Raw genomic sequence first — 21502 nt, 5'->3', positions numbered from 1 at the left:
ACCTCCAAAGCAATCGGGTAACTTAGGGAACCAAAGGAACTTCTTAGAGAATGTTCCTATTGACATTAAAATGTTGATATGCAATGCCTCCCTTCCATTTTATAGCTTTGCAAAGACAATAATTAAGATACATTTCTTTATGAATGAAAAATCAAGAAATCATTCTAACTTCCTTTCAAGAAGCTTTCCACCATCAAGTTATTATTTGAAAGCCACCTTGTTTTTGCTTTTTCCTTTTTGCTTGAGTTTGTTGGAAGGTGGCCAGAGTTGGCAAACCCACCTGGAAGTGTTTCCATGCCTTTGGCTTTGGTCTAGGGAGCTAAAAATCTGCTACTTATATCCTATCCTAAATTCTTTGAGAGAAAAAAAATGAAAGGTTCTTTCTAAGACAACTTTTGCCAGTATCTGGTGATGAATGGTGTGTAATGGAAAACTTACCTTGGCAAAAGCTTTTAGGGAATTTCTGAATGCCTAGCTTAAATTGTTGCCATCCACTACTTTATCTTCCCTTTTCTCTCAGGGAAGCAATTATGCCCCCCTATTGATTTGATTTCCTGATAAGATCTTTTCATTTCTCTTTATTCCCACTGCGTCATCATACTCCAAACCACAATGAGATTCACATTGTGATTTGCAAAATTTCTTTACTGTTGTTTTCTACTATCCTCCTTTAAACAAATATGTTTTTATTGATTTTTAGAGAGAGAGGAAGGGAAAGAGAGAGATAGGAACATTGATAGGCCACCTCTTGCACTCCCCCTCACTGGGGATCTGGTGACCTTTTGATGTATGGGACAATGCTCAATCCACTGAGCAAAACCAGCCAAGCTATCCTCCTTTTAAAATTCCCAATTTAGCCCGGCCAGAGTGGCTCAATGGTTAAATCTTTACCTATGAACCAGGAGGTTACAGTTTGATTCCTGGTCAGGGCACATGTCCTGGTTGCAACCCCGGAGGCAGCCGATCAATGATTCTCATCATTGATGTTTGTATCTCTCTCTTCCTCTTCCTTCCTCTCTGAAATCAATAAAAATATATTAAAAACAAAGAAAATAAAATCCCCAATTTAGCCTTTATTTTTAAATTTTATCGTTTAGCATTTAATACTTAAGTAGCTCAAATAGTATGAAATATTTTAAATAAAACTATTTTAAACATGCAGGGAAGTATAGAACAAACAAAATTTCAGTTTTAAAAAATGTTGATATTTTGTCATTTGTTTCAAATTACACACACACACACACACACACACACACAGCTTACAGAAATAATTGAAATCGCTTTTGTAACTCACATCTGACCCCATTCTCTGTTTCCAGATGAAACCACTATTCTGAAGTCAGTATCCTCCCTGTTCATTTTTTAAACAATACTCACTCTTTACATTGTGACTATGTAAATATATTTATACAGTAGTCCACCTTGAAAGTACTTCCTTTCTTATTCAATTTTTGGATATTCCTGGAGATAATAATTGCCTCATTTAAAATTATGCTCTCCACTAGAATGTAAACATTAGGGGGGCAGAGAATTTTATGCTTTGGTCATAGAAATATTTTCAACAGTTAGATCTATATTTGTTGAATGAATGACTAATGAATGAATAAACAAATGCTTTCAATTTCCCTTAGGATAAACTTTAAAATATTTATCATAGTTGACAAAGCCCTCTAATTAGAGTTGGCCTTTTCCTAGCTTGCCTGTGTCACCTTCCCCTCACCCAACCCCCCACATATTCAGTTCTTTACTCTATGTCCAAAACATTCTTCTCTATCATTTTAGTTTGATCAGCTCCCATTTTTACTTTAATGCTTGCATGTATGCAATTAATTGAAGAGACAACTTTAAACCTTATTTAAGTAGCTTCCACTGATATAATGGTGCTCCAGCATCATTCTGTCCTTCTCTGCTGTTAACACTCAATATCTTATCATTTATCAATATTGTATTTAGGAGGGTGATTTATTTGAGAGCACAGATCCTGGTCTCTATTCACTGTTAACATAAATATCTGATGATTGTCAGATAAGTAATAACTACTTGATGTCCTCAATGAAAATCAGTTGAATTAGTGACATTGGCTGTTTTGCCCTCATCGTCCTTTTATAATATTTTTTCTTTCTAGTTTTCATGTCAGATTCTCTTCCTTTCTCTTCCTAACTCTGGATCCCTGCTTCCTGCTATTTTATGATGGATTTTAAGAATATGGCTAGCTTAAAATTTATATTAATGGCTTTATTGATGAAAACACATCCTTAAAATATAATTCAAAATTATATGCATACATGTTTACACACACATATATATACATATGTGTATGAAAAAGTAACCCACAATCCCACCACTCATAAACAACTTTTCTTATCAGTAGGTAATTTGCATTTCAGACATCTTTCTTTTTTAAAAAAAATATTTTATTGATTTTTACAGAGAGGAACGGAGAGGGATAGAGAGTTAGAAACATATATCAGCTACCTCTTGCATGCCTCCTACTGGGGATCGAGCCTGAAACGAAGGTATATGCCCTTGGTCAGAATCGAACCTGGGACCCTTCAGTCTGCAGGCCGACCTATATCTACTGAGCCAAACTGGTTAGGGCACTTCAGACATCTTTCTATGAATCTATATAAGTCTATAGATAAATATAAAGACAGTAATGTCAGTTGATTGCCACTCCTAGTTGTTTTTCTAAATAGTTATTTCATTCTAAGTGGGTTCAGATTTCTTAACTGTGCTAACAATCTTATAGAGTTTTGTTGGGGTTAATTTAATTAACATTTGTAAGATGCTTAAGCAGTTCTTGGCACACAGGAAGCATAATCTATGAGTTAGTTACTATTACCACAATGAGGGCACTGACCCAAAGGTGACCTGAACTCTCATGTTGTAGGCTGAAGTGAGGTAACTAAGCCAAGTTGGTAGAAGAAAGGCTTACAGTCTTCCTGAAGCTAGCTAGCCCAGGCATCTCTGTGGTGGGTTTTAGGATAGCTGCAGCCATCAGAGCAGTCTCTGGCTAGCAGCTCCAAGTGATCTGTTAGGTTGCATCAGAGTCACTGAGATAGGATTGCAAACAGTTACAGGCTCTTTGGAAAAGTGCTGTAGATCTCACTTAAATGTTAAAGTTCACATAATATCAATGGGGAGATCTCCCCATGTTTGCACTTATTCCCGCTCCCCACATACATACACACACTCACAAATACACATGTAGCTAGAGGAATCATTTCCTTCTTCTGCTGGAAAACCTCCACTGGCCCAACACTGTCTATAGGATAAAGTCCAAACTTTTTGGTTAAAGGCTAGAATCATTGGATGGTCCTAGTCTTACTTTTGTCTTCATTTGCAACTCTCTCCATCATTTTACTGCAGGTTGAAACACATTGACTAAGTGCTACCTCTATGTCAGGAAGTAAGTACATTGTGGACAGAAAAGAAAATACATGTATGTACATGGAAGAATCACAGCTCTGTGTGTAGATGACAATTATAAGCAGCCCTTTATACTAGAACAAGAGGCCTGGTGCATGAAATTTGTGCATGGTGGGGGATGTCCCTCAGCCCAGCCTGCACCCTCTCCAATCTGGGACCCCTCGGGAGATGTACGACTGCTGGTTTAGGCCCAATCCCGGGATCAGGCCTAAACCGGCAGTCGGACATCCCTCTCACAATCTGGGACTACTGGCTCCTAACCACTCGCCTGCCTGCCTGCCTGATTGCCCCTAACCACTCTGCCTGCCAGCCTGATAGCCCCCTAACTGCTCCCCTGCCAGCCTGATTGTCCCCAACTACCCTCCCCTGCCAGCCCGATCGCCCCCAACTACCTTCCCCTGCAGGGCTAAGGGGACTGGGGGACTCTAACTGGATGAGGCGTGTGGCGCCTGCTGCCCCCCAGCGAGGCTGAGGGGACTGGGGGACTCCAGCTAGATGAGGTGGGGCTGAGGGGACTGGACGCCGCCATGGTGTGGCTGTGGGCACCACCATCTTATGAGGGCATGGCAGTAAATTAGCATATTCCCTCTTTATTGGCTGTGGGTGCCGCCATCTTGTGAGGGTGTGATGGTCAATTAGCATATTCCCTCTTTATTAGATAGGATGTAAAATGAGAATTATAAAATGGTGGTGATTGACACTGGAAAGGTCATAGGAGGAATGGGAGAGAGGGAATTTTGTGTGCTATGTTGAAATACTTGCAATATATGTATAAAGATATGAAAATGCTGGTAAGTGCTGAGCAATGAAATAAAAGGGATAACTCTGTATTTTGGATACATTATCTAGTAGCAAGATGAATAATAGACATAGAGGCATGTGGTATAAATTTGGGAGTAGGGAAATAAACTAGGAAATTACTGTAATAGCCAAATGTGAGAGGATGAGAACACAGTCAAGGGAAGAGTTATACAGATGGAGGGAGTGGAGGGAGTAAGAATATTTAGCAATTCAAACAGCCAGGTGTGATCGTGACTAGATAAGGTGCTCAGGAATAGGGAAGAGTCACTGATTTTTGGTTGGAGCAACTAGGAGAAGAATGGTGCCATTAATAGCCTTGATGCTCACTCACTTTCTAAGATATTCTGCACTTTTGAATTAAGTGAGCTCCAAGATTATGCTTCAAGAGTAAACTTTTCCAAATTCTTCAGGGTTAGGTAGGCCCTCCTCTATTTTTTCATACCACTTTGTTCATTTTTACCTATAGCCTTTAATATACTATATTAGGGCCCAGTGAATGAATTCATGCACCTTGAAAGGAACTGTGGGCCACAAGGCTGTGATGGGCACAGGGGTGGGTCTTGATCCATCCTCCATGCCCCTGCCTGGCCCCTCCTGATGAAGCCCTGGTCCCCTGTCTGATGGCAGCCCCACTCCTGCTGCCACTGCTCCCACGTGCTGACAGCACTGGCCCCACTCGCACCCGCTGATGGCATGGAGTGATTGGGGCCAGCAACAGCAGCGGGTGTGAGTGGGGCCAGCGCCAGCAGCAGGTGTGAGCACCGGGCGGGACCGCAGCATGAATTTTCAGTAACCACCAGAGGCTCACCCTTATGACAGTGACCAGCGCCCCACCTTGGTCGGGTGCACCTGCTCCACCATCCCGCCACAGGTGACGCCAGCCATTTCCATGCTCTGCCACCTGCTGCCAACACCTGCCATGTTCCACATGTGCCCCCTGGTGGTCAGTGCACGTGATAGCGACCAGTTGTTGGGTTGTTCCACTGTCCAGTCTATGTGCATATTAGGGTTTTATATATATACTAGTGACCCGGTGCACGAAATTCGTGCACATTAAAAGGTGATTAATTAGAGGAAATAATATTGCTATTTGCCCTTTCTCTATAATAAAAGTGTCAGAGATGAAAGAAAATTAGTAAAATGTATATGAAAACCTTCCTCCTGTCAGAGTCTGGGCACACCATGTGACCCAGAGTCAAGTCCCTACCCACCCACATGCACCTCAAAATCACGTGAGACACAGGCCCGGCCGGCCCACCTTTGTCAAGCCCTGCTGGGCAAGGGGAATAGCCTCAGGTCCCCTGACCTGGTGCCAGGAAGGGGGACATGGCCTGAGATCCCCTGTCAAGCCCCGCTGGGTGGGGGGCATGGCCTGAGGTCCCCCATCAAGCCTCGCCGGGTGGGGGCACAGCCTGAGTTCCCACGACCCAGCACTGGGGGTGTACCTTGAGGTCCCCCATCAAGCCCTGCTGGGTGTGTGGGGGGGCATTGCCTGAGGTCCCCTGTCAAGCCCAGCCAGGTGTGGGGGGGGCGCAGCCTCAGGTCCCATGTCCCGGTGCTGGGGCAGGGGGCGCAGCCTGAGGTTCCCTGTCAAGCCCCACTGGGTGGAGGATGCGGTCTGAGGTCCCCCAGCCTGGTGCCGGGGTCGGGGGAGCAGCCTGAGGTCCCCTAGCCCAGCACCAGGACCGGAAGCACACCTTGAGGTCCCCCATCAAGCCCCGCCAGGCAGGGGGCATGGCCTCAGGTCCCCTGGCCTGGCACTGGGGCGGAAGGTGCAGCCTGAGGTCCCCCAGCCTGACGCCAGGGTGGGGGGCACGGCCTGAGGTCCCCTGTCAAGCCCCATGGGGGCAGGGGAGGGTGTAGCCTCAGGTCCCTGCTGATTGCTCATTAAGGCTCCTTATGGGAACTTGGCCTCAGCTGTGGGTGCAGCCATCTTTGTGATGGAGTGATGGTCAATTAGCATATTCCCTCTTTATTAGATAGGATAGATTACCATGCTTTTCTCCCACTAGATTATAAGTTTTTTGGAAACGTAGACTGTATTTTACATTTTATATTTCCAGTTCCTATTACATTTTCTGGAACAAACTGTAAGGCCTTAATTTGTTAAATTAATTAATTCACACTTGAAAATCTCAAAGATATCTCAAAGTGATCTTGCTTAAAATCAACCTACTTATTTTTATGAAAGAATGCATTTATTTCTCCAGCCTTCAAGGTAGATTATTTGGTAGCCTTACTTAATATTTACTCCAGCCAATTCATCTGTATATCCTCTTGATTCTACTCCAAAGTCTATTTCAAATTTTCCAATGCAGTTCAGGCAAGGACATTAAGAAATCTTGACTACAGTGCCAACTTGTGGTAATCACCCAACTGGTCTCCCTGATTCCACTTTCTATCCCTCTCCAAATTATTCTCCCTCATGAAAATTAGAATGATATTTTAAAGGTATATATACAATCATGTGTTTCTACTTGTATTTAATAATAAATACTTATATCCTGGGCATTCTCTACAAGGATCTATCTAGCCTAGCCCCTGGGGCCTTTCTGATCTCTTCTGACACCATTTTCCCATTTGCTTCCCCATGTATAGACCTTCACATGTGCTTCTTCCTTAGCCAGAAAGGCTCTTCTCATGATTCTTTTTGCTAGCTATTTCTATTTAACATTTAAGTCTCAGTTAATTTTCACTCCTTCAGAGAGATCTTTTATAGCCACACATTTAAATTATGTCTTTTCTAATATTTTCATTTAAAAAATCTTGTTCTTTTACTTTATATTACTTAACACAATTTTCTATATGTGTGTGTTTATGTGTGTCACTGTGTGTGACAGAGAGAGCAAGAGAGGGGGAAATTAATGTTTCTCTTCTAATAAGATGGTAATATATATAAGAACCACATCTTGTTTTCAACCTCAGTTTCTCTACCATGTATTTTATAATGCAAATAAGAAGATTAAATATTTTTCTGCTGAATGAATATGGAAGCAAACCATGTCCATTGTCAGCAGAATAGTTTTACAAAATATAGGACAATAAGTGGTATATTCACTTTCAAGGTGCTTAACCATGCAGATAGTTGAATCTGCAAGATAGTTGTTCAATTTAATGACAATACATGTTGAAATTAGAAATTTGAAAAAAGCAAAGAAATAGTAGAAAAGTAAAGACCACAATACTGCTCCTTACTTCCCTCTCACAAAAACCAATCATGTTTGTTTTTCTTTCTGACATGTTACTGTGTGTGTATGCAAGTGGGCTATAGTTCATCTATTCAACTAAATTTATTGAAGGCTATGTGCTCAGCACTGAGTTGGCTTTGGAGATACCAGAATGTATAAGAGTATCAGGCCCTGACTGGTTTGACTCAGTGGCTAGAGCGTTGGCCTGTGGACTGAAGGGTCCCAGGTTCGATTCCAGTCAAGGGCATGTACCTTGGTTGCAAGCACATCCCTAGTGGGGGGTGTGCAGGAGGCAGCAGATCGATGTTTCTAACTCTCTATCCCACTCCCTTCCTCTCTGTAAAAAATCAATAAAATATATTTTATAAAAAGAGTGTCAAAAAGATCATTGTCTAATAGTAAAAATAGGATTCAAATGCTAACACAAGGCACTTGGATATTGCATTAAATCAGAATTTATTTTTTTATTTTTTTAAGAAAAGGAAAGTTTTCTGTATAAATACCAATCACTGAAAACAAAGCTTTAATGTGAGTTGATCTCAAAAGGCCCAGGATCACAGGACTTTTAGAACCAGGCTTTTGGAATAAGCTAATACAACTACCAGGAATAGTTTATTGTCCTGTGAGGGATGGGGATTAACACTGAGGATGCTATAATCTTCTAGCCTAAAACTGTGCTAAATCCATTTTAATTTTAAAACCATTTGATGACCTGACATAGCACTGGTGGGCCCTGTTCCCGAGATTTTTTTTTTAATATCCAAGTTGATAATAATTTATTTTGTCTGTACCACAATCTATATAGCTTTTAATAAGGGTTGTGGATGAAAATTATAAAATTAAGCTAGATCTATGACTTCAACAGTCCCATCTTATAGTTTGGATTTTAAAAAATATTTTCCCAGCATAAATGAAGCATCGAGATTTTTTTTCCCCCTCTATTTTCTTTGAAAACTTAGTCTCATAGGACCACTCCTCATACTCCTATTTGCACAAATCTATGTTAATTAACTGGAATCATATTTTTATCTTTTTGCCTCTCTCATTAAGTGAAGATAGAGGTTGTATCTTTATTTCAGTGAGGCAAACAGGCATATACTATACATTGAATAAATTATAAGGAAAGATGAAAGCTATCATATGCTGTTTTTATATTGTAAAAATTAGAAATATCTATAAAATATAATTTTTAGAATACAATGACACATTCCTTAATATCTTTTGCAGAAAATAAACCCAAACCAAAAGAACACAAAACAAACACCACCTACTCCACCCCCTAAAGAACTAAACAAGAAACAATCAGACATCAGTCATGCCCTGTACTGACAGTATTTGAAAACTCATTAGTTGGAAGTACCTGGTTTAGATTAAGGAAAAGCACTAAGAGAAACAAAGAGTTTTGGATTTTTAGACCAATATCTACCCAATTCTGTGCAACCTTTTTACACTTGGATATGTCATGACATATCTTAGTTTCTTCCTGGCCAATAGCTCTCTCTTTCCACTTCAAATGACAGTAACCTGAGGCCCTGCATAGAAATTTCTGGGAATATCCTCAGGATGGTGTGAAAACCTGGGGATTCTGATCTAGTTTGGCGGGAAGGGTGGGAATATAAGCCAATCTATCTGTAAGATTTATAGATTTTCACAATTAGTCAGGTGTTGGGGAGGCTTCTCTTCTGAAGGAAATTCTTTGTGACATAAACCAAGGCCACCAAGATGAAAAATGCTTGTTGATGTGACTCCCTCCTCCCATGTTTGTGTCTTCAGGTTTTTTTTTTTTTTTTTTTTAATAAGAGAGCTGTACCTATGCTGACATTGTGATACATGTACCTGTAAGGTCATCGGTGGGCCAGGACCCCAGTTGGCATGCCTTGCAGGTGTACTCATCAGAGACATACTCGTTCTCTTTACATGGTGTACAGGTCCAACAACAGCTGACTTCTCCCTTCCGGATCACCTAAGGCAAATATTTAAAATTCTGATTATTTCTTTGCATAGATAAAAATCCAGCAATCTTTTATTCAAATGTATTGCTTTACAAAGCAGAAAGGGCTTTTACATAAATCATTTCAAATGTTACCAGATGGGCAGTATAAGTATTAATGTTCTCATTAAATAATTAAAGAAACAGGCTAAGTAACCAGTTCCGTATCAAAATTGTCGGTAATAGGGTCAAGAATTAAATTAAATGCAAGTCTTTGTATAATTAGCTTTAGATACCTGTATTTAATTAAGTGCCTGTATTTTGCTCACATATAAATACACATATATCTCTATATATGTATATGTAACTGAATTTTCCTGAGGCTGTGCCTCTCTTTCCCTCCAATTAAGAACTTTTGCTCTCTATAGCTACCTTGGCTTCCTTCCAATAGCTGAAAATTTTAGCAAAAAACATTGTACATCTGCTAAAGTTAAAAAAAATCTATCCATGTTGTTAAAAAATAATTAGGAATTGTATTGAATGAAGAGGGAGAATTTGAACTTTTTGGGGAGCTCATATCTTGGTATCTGTTTCTACTAAAAATCTGGTTCAATAATTCAGCCATTCCTGCTTATTCTAGTAGCTTTCATTTGCTTGGGATGAAGGTAGATATGGATAAGGTCATTGAGACTATTATATACCTCTTCATCTATTTGATTCTTTTTAAGGCAATAGAAAAGAATTGAAATAATTTGACAGTTGAAAGCGTCTCAGATGTTATTTTTTAGAAATGGATGCCTTTTCCCACCCCACTCCTGGTTCATGAATAGCCTCTGTGGAATAGAGATAGCATTCATTAAACATTCCTATAAATAATTAAAACTGTGATTAATAACCAGCAACAACCAGACATAACAATGATTACACTCTATTTATTGTCTTAGTTGCTGACTCTATTAAGGATCTTTGCTAATAACAATGTCTAGATATTTATAGCCAAATACAGTTGTAAGGTGGCACCTCTTTCTTATTTTGTAGCATCCTTGGGCTGGCTCTTTACCCTGCAATGATACAAGTAGTAGGGCAAGCATGTCAAACTCTATAAACGAGGCATGCAGCCCACGGGCCATAAGTTTGACATGCTTGAAGTAGGGAATGGTGACAAAAAGGGTTAAAATGTCCTTTCCTTAAAATAACCAGAGAAGTGAGGCAAAATTGCTAACTAGACCTGTTTAATCGAGCTAAAGTATTCTCTCTAACGATATTGACTATTTTCTGGCTGTTTAGAGAATGCCATATGCTTTTATCTCTGTATCACAAAGCTGGTTTTATTTTACTCTTCCCCCCACCCCCAAGGGAGAAAATGGAGGCATAGTGCGCTCATACAGCATACATGGGTACATGAAGAATCAAACAGTAGCTGTTGGACTTCAAAACTCGTGCTTGTAAACACTGAGCCTTTTTGGTCCATAAAAAGATTGAGTTCATGATATTTTGGAAGATGTAGAGGCAAGAGTACTGGCCTGGGAATCAAGAGGTACCATGGCTCTAATCTTACTTATACCCACTAAGTAGTGTTGCATCATCCAGCTGATCCTATTTCTTCAAACGAATACCATTGCTTTTAAAATACACCTACCTTTATAGGGTTTCCTGAGGATTTCTTTTTAATGTTGTAAAATACAGTCGCTAAAACGAAATGCCACTTACCTTTTCCAGAGATCAATTCATGGACAGCCTGGTCAAATTCAAAGCCCTTTGATATGCAGAGCTTTATAAATGGGACTATTTCACCATCAGGCAAAGGGTAATGAAAACCTGCCTAGATGGATAGTATGTAATTTGTGCACTTGTCTCTCAAGCACTAAAATACACTCAGGAATCTTGTTCCAATAAAGGAATTTAAGGATTAAAAAATACCAGAGTGATTTGTAAACTGTAGAATACTAAAAATGTTAACGGTTTTACTAGTAGTATGCATATAAATATTCATACAGAGAAATTAATTTCATTTTTGGGGTAATTTCAACCACACTGGTAAAAAATGGTAAAACTATCATTGGACAAGTACTAGTAATGCAATCAGACACATTTCAAATACTGAAGAATTCTCTGTCTTAGGAGGGCCCAGCTAACAAGCAGTTGCATTTTTCCTTCTAGAAATATGCTGACTTCCTGTGGTTCAATTTATACTGGTTTGTGAATTTCATTTTTTTTTTTAACCAGAGTAAGTTTATGCCCTTCTCCAAGATTAATTCAAATATTACAATTTTATTTTGAATCAGTGGTGACAAGTAATATGTCTTCTTCTGATCATTCAAAACTGATTTGTTTTACTTTATTTCACTTGTTATATATGTTCTGTTCACATTCATTTTGAATACAAGAGATGGTGACAATTCTCTTTCACAGCAATTCCCATTCTTTTTGAACATCCTGGAAGTAGTGCTGCTTTCTTTATGAATAACAAATGTAACGTATTTGAACCTTTGCTAAACTAATGTCCTTTGATGGACTCAACTAAGTTAGTAAATCTGAACAATGCCATAAGATGTTCACATCATTAATGAAGTTGCTAAGTGACAACCTTAAAACATATTAAGAAAATGTTGTCAATTTTATATTCAGCAGAATGAAAATAAGATCTGGTTAGGAAAGTAGAATTTGGGGTTAAAAAGACTACATAAAAATTATTACAAATTAACTAGTATTTAAAATATTATAATAGGGAATCAAATTCTTCCACTATGTAAGTTAATCCTAGTAGAATGGGGTAGAAAAGTATATGCAGTTAATCCTCGAACAATGCAAAGGCTAGGGGCGCCAAACCCTGTCTCGCCTCACCCTGCACAGTCCGAAAACCACTTATAATTTTTGACCCCACAGAAACTTAAGTTGTCTGTTTGTATCTGCAGGGCAATGTTTCTAGGACTCCTGGAAGATACCAAAATCTGTGGATGCTCTCCAGTCCTCTATATAAAAGGGTGTAGATCAATGCATAGTATATAGAAATCTCTCAAATCAGCCATTCAGTATTTTGAAGTTAAATGTTCAAACTGTATTGCTATGAAGGGTTAAAACAATGTCCAAGAGGTAATTTACACAGCATAATATTTCTACAAGAATAACTGGAAATTGTGAATAATCGATATTCTGAATGAGTCCATAAAGAATTTCACATGAAGTGTTTAATAGAAAGATGATTGGCCAAGATGCAGACTATCATTTTATGTTACAGGTTAGCAAACTTTCTGCAAAGAACCAGAAAGTAAATGGTTTAGGTTTTGTAGGTAATACAGTCGCTATTGAAAGCCAACTATGCAACTCTATTTACAATAGCAAATGTGAAAGCAGTCATAAACAATGCATAAAGAAATGAACATTGCTGTATTTCAATAAAACTTTATTTACAAAAACAGGCAAGAAGTCAGATTTGGCCTGTGAGTCATAGCTGACCAACCCTCGTATACCATAACAAAACACGAGGAAATTTTCAGATACTGTATAAGTTGTTGAGCTATTTAGCAGATATTAATAAATTTATATTTATCTTCACTTATCTTGTCATTCTTCCTTCTGATCTCATACTTACTAAATCTTCATGATGACCCTTTGAAGACTTTATAATTGACACTGAAATATTCAATGAATGAATACCTCAAATGTCTTCTAAACAGAGTGAAGATGTGGTTGATTGAAAAGAGCAAGCCAGCTGCTTTAGGTATATACAATGCCTGGAGCATCCTATAGTACTTAAAGAACTATTTGATTAATACCTTATTTTGATAATTGATTTTTTTCTTCCCCTAGGACATTGTATTCCAACAAATAAGCCCCATTTAATATTTATTATACCTTTATCCTCCTCTTTCACTGGATTATTTCCTGTGTAGCCAGACCTTATCCTATATAATAAAAGGCTAATATGCAAATTGACCAAATGGCGGAACGACTGGTCGCTATGATGCACACTGACTACCAAGGGGCAGACTCTCAATGCAGGAACTTCCCCCTGGTGGTCAGTGCGCTCCCACAGGGCGACTGCCGCTCAGCCAGAAGCCCTGAGCCGGACTCATGGCTGGCAGGTGCAGCAGTGGTGGCGGGAGCCTTCATACATCCCCCGAGGGCTCCCGTACTGTGAGAAGGCACAGGCCAGGCTGAGGGACCTCCCCCCAAGTGCACAAATTTCATGCACCGGGCCTCTATTTAGTATAAAAGTAGCATTTTATTGTCTTCAAACTGCCAGACTATTCCCTTACCTGCTTTTCACCATACATTTTGTGTTGCTTAGTTATTCTATTCTATTCAATCTGGTAGTCTTCTGTTTCCAGAAGGATCCAAGTGAAGGGCTAACCCAGGGGTGGGCAAACTTTTTGACTCAAGGGCCACAATGGGTTCTTAAACTGGACCGGAGGGCCGGAACAAAAGCATGGATGGAGTGTTTGTGTGAACTAATATAAATTCAAAGTAAAGGAGCGGAGGGGAGAGCAAGAGAACCCTCCGCTCTTTCGGCTCCGTGGGCCAGATAGAACAGCCGAACGAGCTGGATCCGGCCCGCGGGCCGTAGTTTGCCCACGGCTGGGCTAACCCCAATTCTCATGTCTTTCCTTCAGTCCTTCTCTTCCTTGACATCTTGGTTAGATTGACCACTGTCTTACATGCCACCATGCTCTCTGGTTCTCTATATGTCCCTGACCCTGCTGCTGCCCCCCCTCCACCTTTTCTTCTTCTTCTTTTTAATCCTCACATGCCTCACCTGAGGATATGTTTTTTTAAGAGATAGAGAAAGGAAGAGGGAGAGAGAGAAACATTGACGTGAGACAGAAATGTTGATTGGTTGCCTCCCTTAAGCACCCAAACTGGGGATTGAATCCACAACCTGGGCATGTTCCCTGACCAGTAATTAAGCCCTTGATCTTTTGGCATTTGGGTTGACACTCTAAACCAGCCGTGGGCAAACTACGGCCCGCGGGCCGGATCCGGCTGTTCTATCTGGTTCTCTTGCTCTCTCTGTACACATTTATCTTCTCTCTGTACTTTCAGGTGCAGCAATCTTATCTACCCAATCAGTTTCAACTTTAGCTCTGTTCAATTCCCAAGTCTGTTTATTCAGCCTTATTTCTCATTGTTATAGACCAATATTTTCTACCACTGATTAGATACCTCAAAACCAACAAGCCCCAAATTAACCCATTGTCTTTTCTCTAAAACTATTTTCATTTTTTCTGTTCCTGACAATGGTACTTTCTAGTTACTAAGAGTCGAAATCACAATTGGCTCAAACTTCTTTCTCTTCTCCTATCCAATTGGTAGCCAGGGATGGTTGAGTCTACCTCTGTAATTTTCATATCAAGCATCTCCCTTGCTCCCTTTCTATTCTCACAGTTTCTTCCACAATTCAGGACCCTCATCACTACAGTGTACTTCTAACTTGTTTCTTCTTTCATTATTTATGTTTCAGAACTCTACTCTTGAATCTTCACCTACTATAGCCCAGCATATGTCAACATCTTGGTCATAATTAATATCAGACTCCTGGTTAATAAGTTCAACCTATTTAGTATGACATTTAAAACTCTCCATATATATGGATTCAATCTAGCATTTCAACTTTCTGTTTTATAATAAATATTTAAATCAATATACCCTAGATTATTCAATGTTATTTCAGAATAGTTGATCACTTTCATACCTTTCCTATTAGCATCTCTTTACTGAAACAGTAAGTGGTTATTTCCTCTCTTCTCTCTCTGAAATCATACCAATTATTCATGGTGCAATGTTTGACATTTTATTCAGAAGAAATTTCTCCCTTTACTTTGTATGAACTTACATAGCTCCACTTTTTTCTTTCTTAATAAAGTCATCCAGTTTTACATGATGTTAGTTATCTGTGCCCATGACGTTTTTCCTCATCTAAATTATAACTCTTCTGACAGTAAAGGCATCTAACTTACTTTTTCACCATTGACATAAACTATTACATTAGTAGGAGTTTAATAAATATTTGTTAAGATAATTACCAATTAAGGTAATTTCCAACAGTGAACTATTTATTTCCAGGAAGTATGTTTTTAAAGGCTTACATGAGTAGAAAGGGTGCAGGCAAGCATAACTCATCAGCTGGTTCAATGAGTCCAAGTACTAAGCCTATTGTGGGTCATACTAGATATCATGAAGAATCAATGAGCAAAAAGTAAAAAATACAATTTCTGATATGAAAAGATTATAATATAAAAAACAAGTATCTAAAATTTTAAACAACAGCCAAAGATAATGAACTCTTCTGAATTTACAACAACAATTAAAGAAACATGGACTCCATTTTACCTTTATCTGGCCTTTCTCACATGGTTCACTGCACACGGATCTGATGATGGTGTTTTTCTTGGACCATACCTCATCATCATCCATTTTTAATTCTCCATTGTCCCAGCTTCCAACATTGATATAATCAAAATAATCTTTTCCCATTTCCTTAAAGTTCATTATTTCATACCTTAGAAATGAGAATATAATAATTATTCATCTAACAATATAAAATCTCAGCCATGAAAAATTGAAATATTTCATTCCCAAACAATGTAAAAAATTAGTGATACTGGAATTTTCCATGACAGTACACTAAGACTAACAACAACAAAAAAACCTCTGTTTCACTTTGTCTTCAGAGACTATTTTTTTTTTAAATTCAAGCATACACCTGAAATAGAAAGTAATCCTAAGTGAGAAGGTGACCTGACCTTAGCAGGATGAAAGACAAGTTTTGAAATAACTTCAAGAAGTTTAAACAAGCACTGCTCTTAGGCTTCTAAAAAAGATAGAAAGGTTTTCATCTCCACTCAAATAAAATAAAATTTCCCTTTTCTAACCAAGTGAAAAATTTGGTAAATCTTTAATCTTCAGCTATAGGGAATGTGGGGGTAATTTGGAGAGGGCCTGGTTTTCCTTTCTTGTTTTATCCTTTATCAATGGCAAAAGTCGTTCTATAAAGACACCTGCAGTGATATTTAAAATAAGTCTGAAAATAGCTTCTAAAGCACCTCATGTAACATTAAAATCCCTGGATATACTAACACCCTGTGAGTTCTCAGCCTCTATTAGCTATTATTCTTATTTTGAGCATGGGGATAGCGATGTAAAGAGGGAAAATTGATGTGTTTAGGTGATTTTTTTTTATATTAAGAGAATCATTTCTGAAATGATTTTCCAATCTGGGTACCTTGGGTGAGTAGTACAATCACTGTGTCAGTTCCTGTAGACGTACTTATAGGTATGTCTCAGATGCACAGTGCTTTCACATAGTACTCTCTGATAATCCCTCCCAGGACTTACAGGATTGGCAGATGGGCTCTTATGAATGCCTCCTGCAACCTTTCATGCTCAGCATATTTAGTTATCTGGAAATTGACATGGATGGAAAACTTTCTTGCTTTGGGGTTCAAGTTGCCAGATTGTCATATTCAGACCAATGCTCAGCACATAGATGCTAAGAACAAATCTGACATCAATCTGTTTGGACATTACATTGCAAAATGATACTATTCTGTTTTCATTTCCCATCACATTTTTTTACTGTAGTATCTTTTTCAGAATGTTAACTCATTCTTAAGTTTCGTTGTCTATTCAGTGGCCAAAGGACAATTCTACAGTGTTTTATTTGCAGTTGGTAATAATTTTGAGTAGCTGTCTAAATTCCATGTCTAAAACAAAAAGCACCAATCTATAGGATACAAAACTGAGTCCTATCTTTCCACTCTGCCAGTTACCCCATGGCTACTAAGTTGAGATATTAGAACATAAAACACAGGTAAAAAGGACTCATATATATGATGTCATTGGCTACTTCAAATATATTGGGCTTCTAGCTCTTCAAAAGGTGACTGTGAGCAAGTAACTTTTGAACATTCTAGGCTGGAAGGAGGAAAGAAATGTAGGTGTCAGGAGGCTTCTCTCTTTGTTGCTATTGATTTGAACAGATCTGAGGGTTTCATTATTCACCCCCAAATAAGCCATCAATCCAATTCTACCAAACTGTTAATTCCACAGCTAATGGAACTGAAACTTGGTTAGGTAGTGAAGATGACCCGATTGCAGAATATGCAAGCGGCCGAACCAAGACCTAACCTCAGCCTTTAGGCTCCATTATCAAAATCTATTCAATAGGGCTAAGAAATCAATTTCCCATTGTTTAAATATTGCAGAAATCTGAATTACTCTACATTTTAAGGCTCTTATTGCTATATCCATGACAATGCCTCTGAAATCTTAGTTTTCAATGAACTCTCTATACCAGAGGTTGGAAAACTTTTGTTGTAAAGGGGCAGACAGTAAATACTTTAGGCTATGCAAAATTGTCTCTGATTTGTGGAATTTCTCTACATTGCTAGTGTCATGTGAAAGCAGCCACAAAACAGTATCTACTAGTAAACAAATGAGTGCAAATGTGTTCTGACAAAATCTTATTTATAAAGACAGCAGACTCAAATTGACCTGCAGACAATAGTGTTTGCTGACCTGTAATCTATACCGTTGGTAGTAAATAGTAAAGGTCCACATTTCTTATATATAATTCTGAATTCTTTAGAGCTCTGAAAACCACAGCTTTTTTTTAAAAAAACTTTTATAACTCACTTGGCAGTGCCTCAGAAGCCTATCTGAACTTACCTAGTGACAGAACCTGGTCCACACTGTCATGAGACTACTTATAGTCACTCTATTTATCACACTTCATGTGAATATTCATGTTTTGCTGCAGAAACATTAACATGTTGATAAAGAAGTGCTGCTCCACAGCATGCCAGGGGCATTAGAGGACTGTATAACCCTTTGAACATTCAAACATTTTGAATTCTGTAACACACCTGGCACCAAGATTTTCATTAAAAAATTGTGAACTGATAGGACGCTAATTAGATGTGAGGTTTAAAAGCAATGATTCTAGTTTACTCTTCAATGATCCACAAGTGTGTGTGCCTGAGTGAGCTGCTACCTCTCCCAACTTCCTCTGTTTAGGCTCTGGCTTTGGGACTCCGGCATTTTAAGGGAACACTTGACCACCCCAGGCTCCTCTGGTTTGGAATGCCTTTGATCTAGCAAAGCTGTAACTTTTAATCCGTAGAACTAACAACATAATACCTTTAAATACATTTCTCAGAAAATAATGGCTTTTTTATTGTGATCCTGGTTAATTGGCAGGATGTCGTATATGGTTAGGAGTTGAAGCCCAGCAGGCTGAGTAAGAATATTGACTACCATTTATTAGAACGTGTCTTTGTGTCTTTGGGCGAGTCATTTAACCTTTGTGAGCCTCAGTTTGTAAGCCTTAATCTGGAAAGGGAATAATAATATTACTTATCCCATAGGATTCAAATGTAGAGGATTTAGCTTAGTGTTTGACCCAGAAAACACACTCAATAAATGTTAGTTTTATTTATTTTGTAAATATAACTGGATTCATTGGAAAAACAAAAAGTTGCAAACCACCTTTTCCTAAGTCTGGCTCATGCCTTCAGAAGCCAATTCTGATAATTTATTAATGAGTTAATATAATACCCAACCCTAGTAATGCATGAGAAATCTCTAAACAACTGTGAATTCCCAGAAATTGTAAAATGTTACGTATATTGTTATTAAGAGAATATTTACAAATTTTATCCGAGTCTTAAAGAGATTCATGCTAAAAAAAAAAAAAAAAGGTTAAGAACCAGCATCGGAAATGTATCTCATTACAGCATATTTGGAGGATTATAAATGAGACAGTGACTCATTAAGATTTCCCATTGGAATAGAACTGAGCCATTTATTCACTATCTGGCTTGTGGAACTGGCTTGGATATATGAAATGAAAACTGAATGGTGAAGCTGTAATCACAACATCTGTGAACAAGTCCCAAGCTGATGTCAGTACTGTGAGGATGTATACAGGACTGATAAATCCATGTGTAGTTACCAGAGCACAGGCCTTGACCTAAGCCCAAAGATTGAGCTCATTGGTCCACCTGCCCCAAGAAGCATTACAATAGAGCCAATTTTGACCCTGGGTAAATGCTTGTATCTCTCCCTCCCACTCTGCACCCTTCACACCTTGTAATGGATAAACTGAATAGCCAAAAATTAGAAAACCACATATGAAAAGTCAGCTAATCTTAGCTAATAGCCTGCCTGGAGCAATCATCTTCACATCTCTAGAATAGAGAAAATATCCCGCTTTCCTCTTGGCTGCATGACTTGACAGCAGCTGTAACTGAGAAGTCCAGTTTATGAAATGGTAAGGGCTGCAACAGAGACAAGCTCCAGCTTACCTCGGGAATATGGACCAAGCTAAACCAAGGTGTAGGCACCTAGATTATGAGTCCTGGAGAGACTCTTGAAACCTTTTGGCATGGTCAACTGCAAACACTCTGTAAGGTCACCCCCTGCAAGCGCAGCTGTCAAACATAATCTGCTACTGGAAGAGTACTTGGAATTTAACAGGGGTAGACCAAAGGACCCCAATTGTTCTGCAGCAAGGTGAAGACCCAGCCTTGCTACAACCCAGAATATCATTTCAATGACACCATCTCTCATGGATTAAAAGTTCCATGTGAAGAGTCACTTAAGAATTTGGAGTATGAAATAGATGTGAATTCTGATAAGTTCTAGGTACTTCAGGACTTTTCCTGGAGGCTGACCTATAATTATGTGTAAGTTCATATTTTCAGGCTCCTCTCTATAAGTAACGGAAGGTGAAATTTCAGAGAAAAAGACAATTTAGTCCTTGAGAAGGGAGAAAGTGCTCCAGTTGGAGGATAAGAAAATAAAATATGACTTGTAACTCTCTGTAGGTACAGCAAACAATATAAAAATGCCTCATGCATATTTCTGGAATACCAGAGATTGAATTGTTCCTGTTTCAGAATAGCTTCATGACCTAAGAAGAGATTAGAATACAGGGAATAACATGGCAAACAGAACTTGCTTTTGATAATCTATGGTAACATGAGGCCCCTGCTTCTATGTTTACATCTCTGAAATACGGGGATGATTCCAAGACCATGTTTTGCACATCAGCATCAATATGTTTCCCTGGCCACAGGAAATAGGGCTCTCTGTCTCTTCTCACTTTGTGATGTCAGAGCTAGTCAAACATGACCAGATTCCTGGATAACCACCAAGGAGATAAAGAAGTACCTCAGGATCAAGAGATGGCTCTTGTTCAGGATCTATTGTCTAGAGAGGAATTGTAACAATACCTTCCTGGAGAGTCTCCATTCTCATCGAATAAAATCATATCTCCGGAAACCCCAGTAAAATTGGTTTTCATCAGGGAGTCCAAAAGTTTCTGTCCGTCTATGGGCTTCATTGCATCACAGAGGCCCGCGTAGCCTGGGCAGAGGGACATCTGCATATTGTGAAGGCCATAGGCCATGGAGTAGATCGCATTGATCACAAATCCCATTTTGGAATCTTGAACGTGATGTGTTCTCAGAGTCAGAGAACCTGTTGGGAAACAAATTAGGAATTAACTTTAAGATTTAATTCTACTATAACTACATATAAGACTCTGAATAATTTTGAATAATTAGAGAATGCAGGGTGATATTATAGCTAGAGTGATATTATAGCTAGAACCAGAGGTAAAACTACGATCCAAGAGCCAACATACTATGCCTAGTAATTGTCTTCTACTTCCTGTATGTGTTTTTTCCCCCCTTAACAATCCCAAAGGGAATCCCTAACAGTACCAAGGTTCACTTACCCCTCCATCCAACTCTGGGAATGGATGCAGGATGCTACAGTTATCTACCACAAAAGTTATCTCAAGAATGGATTAATCTCCCTGAACTCAGCTGTGATCACATACCTCAACAAATCCTCAACAAATCTCCAGTGTCCAAACTATTAAGTTCTTACTTAGCTGAGCAAACTAGATCCTCCACCTCCTTGCCTCAACTTACCTACTTAGATTTATCATCTGCCACTTCTAACCGCAAAGCATATGCTCTCCATAAATCAGACTATTTGGAAATTATTAAATACTAGGGGCCCGGTGCACAAAATTCGTGCACTGGGGAGGGGTCCCTCAGCCCAGCCTGCCCCCTTTCACATACTGGGAGCCCTCAGGGGATGTCCTACTGATGGCTTAGGCCCGCTCCCCCATTGGGAGCAAACC

General features: G+C 39.0%; 1 protein-coding gene across 5 annotated transcripts in view; it reads right to left on the bottom strand.

Annotated features, from left to right (window-relative positions):
• GRM5 (glutamate metabotropic receptor 5) overlaps positions 1–21502 on the bottom strand; it is a 485303-nt gene that overhangs the window by 69234 nt on the left and 394567 nt on the right. For all 5 annotated transcript variants that reach the window (XM_080640487.1, XM_080640490.1, XM_080640489.1 and 2 more), the window contains exons 5-7: positions 20583–20829; positions 15679–15847; positions 9255–9381 (exon numbers count right to left, since the gene is read on the bottom strand). In XM_080640487.1, the coding sequence (XP_080496613.1) occupies positions 9255–9381; positions 15679–15847; positions 20583–20829 (543 nt within the window). The remainder of the gene's footprint in view (positions 1–9254; positions 9382–15678; positions 15848–20582; positions 20830–21502) is intronic.

Source organism: Plecotus auritus, assembly GCF_963455305.1.
Source record: "Plecotus auritus genome assembly, chromosome: 9".
Lineage (NCBI taxonomy): Eukaryota > Metazoa > Chordata > Mammalia > Chiroptera > Vespertilionidae > Plecotus > Plecotus auritus.
Note: the sequence above shows the minus strand (reverse complement) of the source record. Positions and strands in the feature narration are given on the sequence as shown.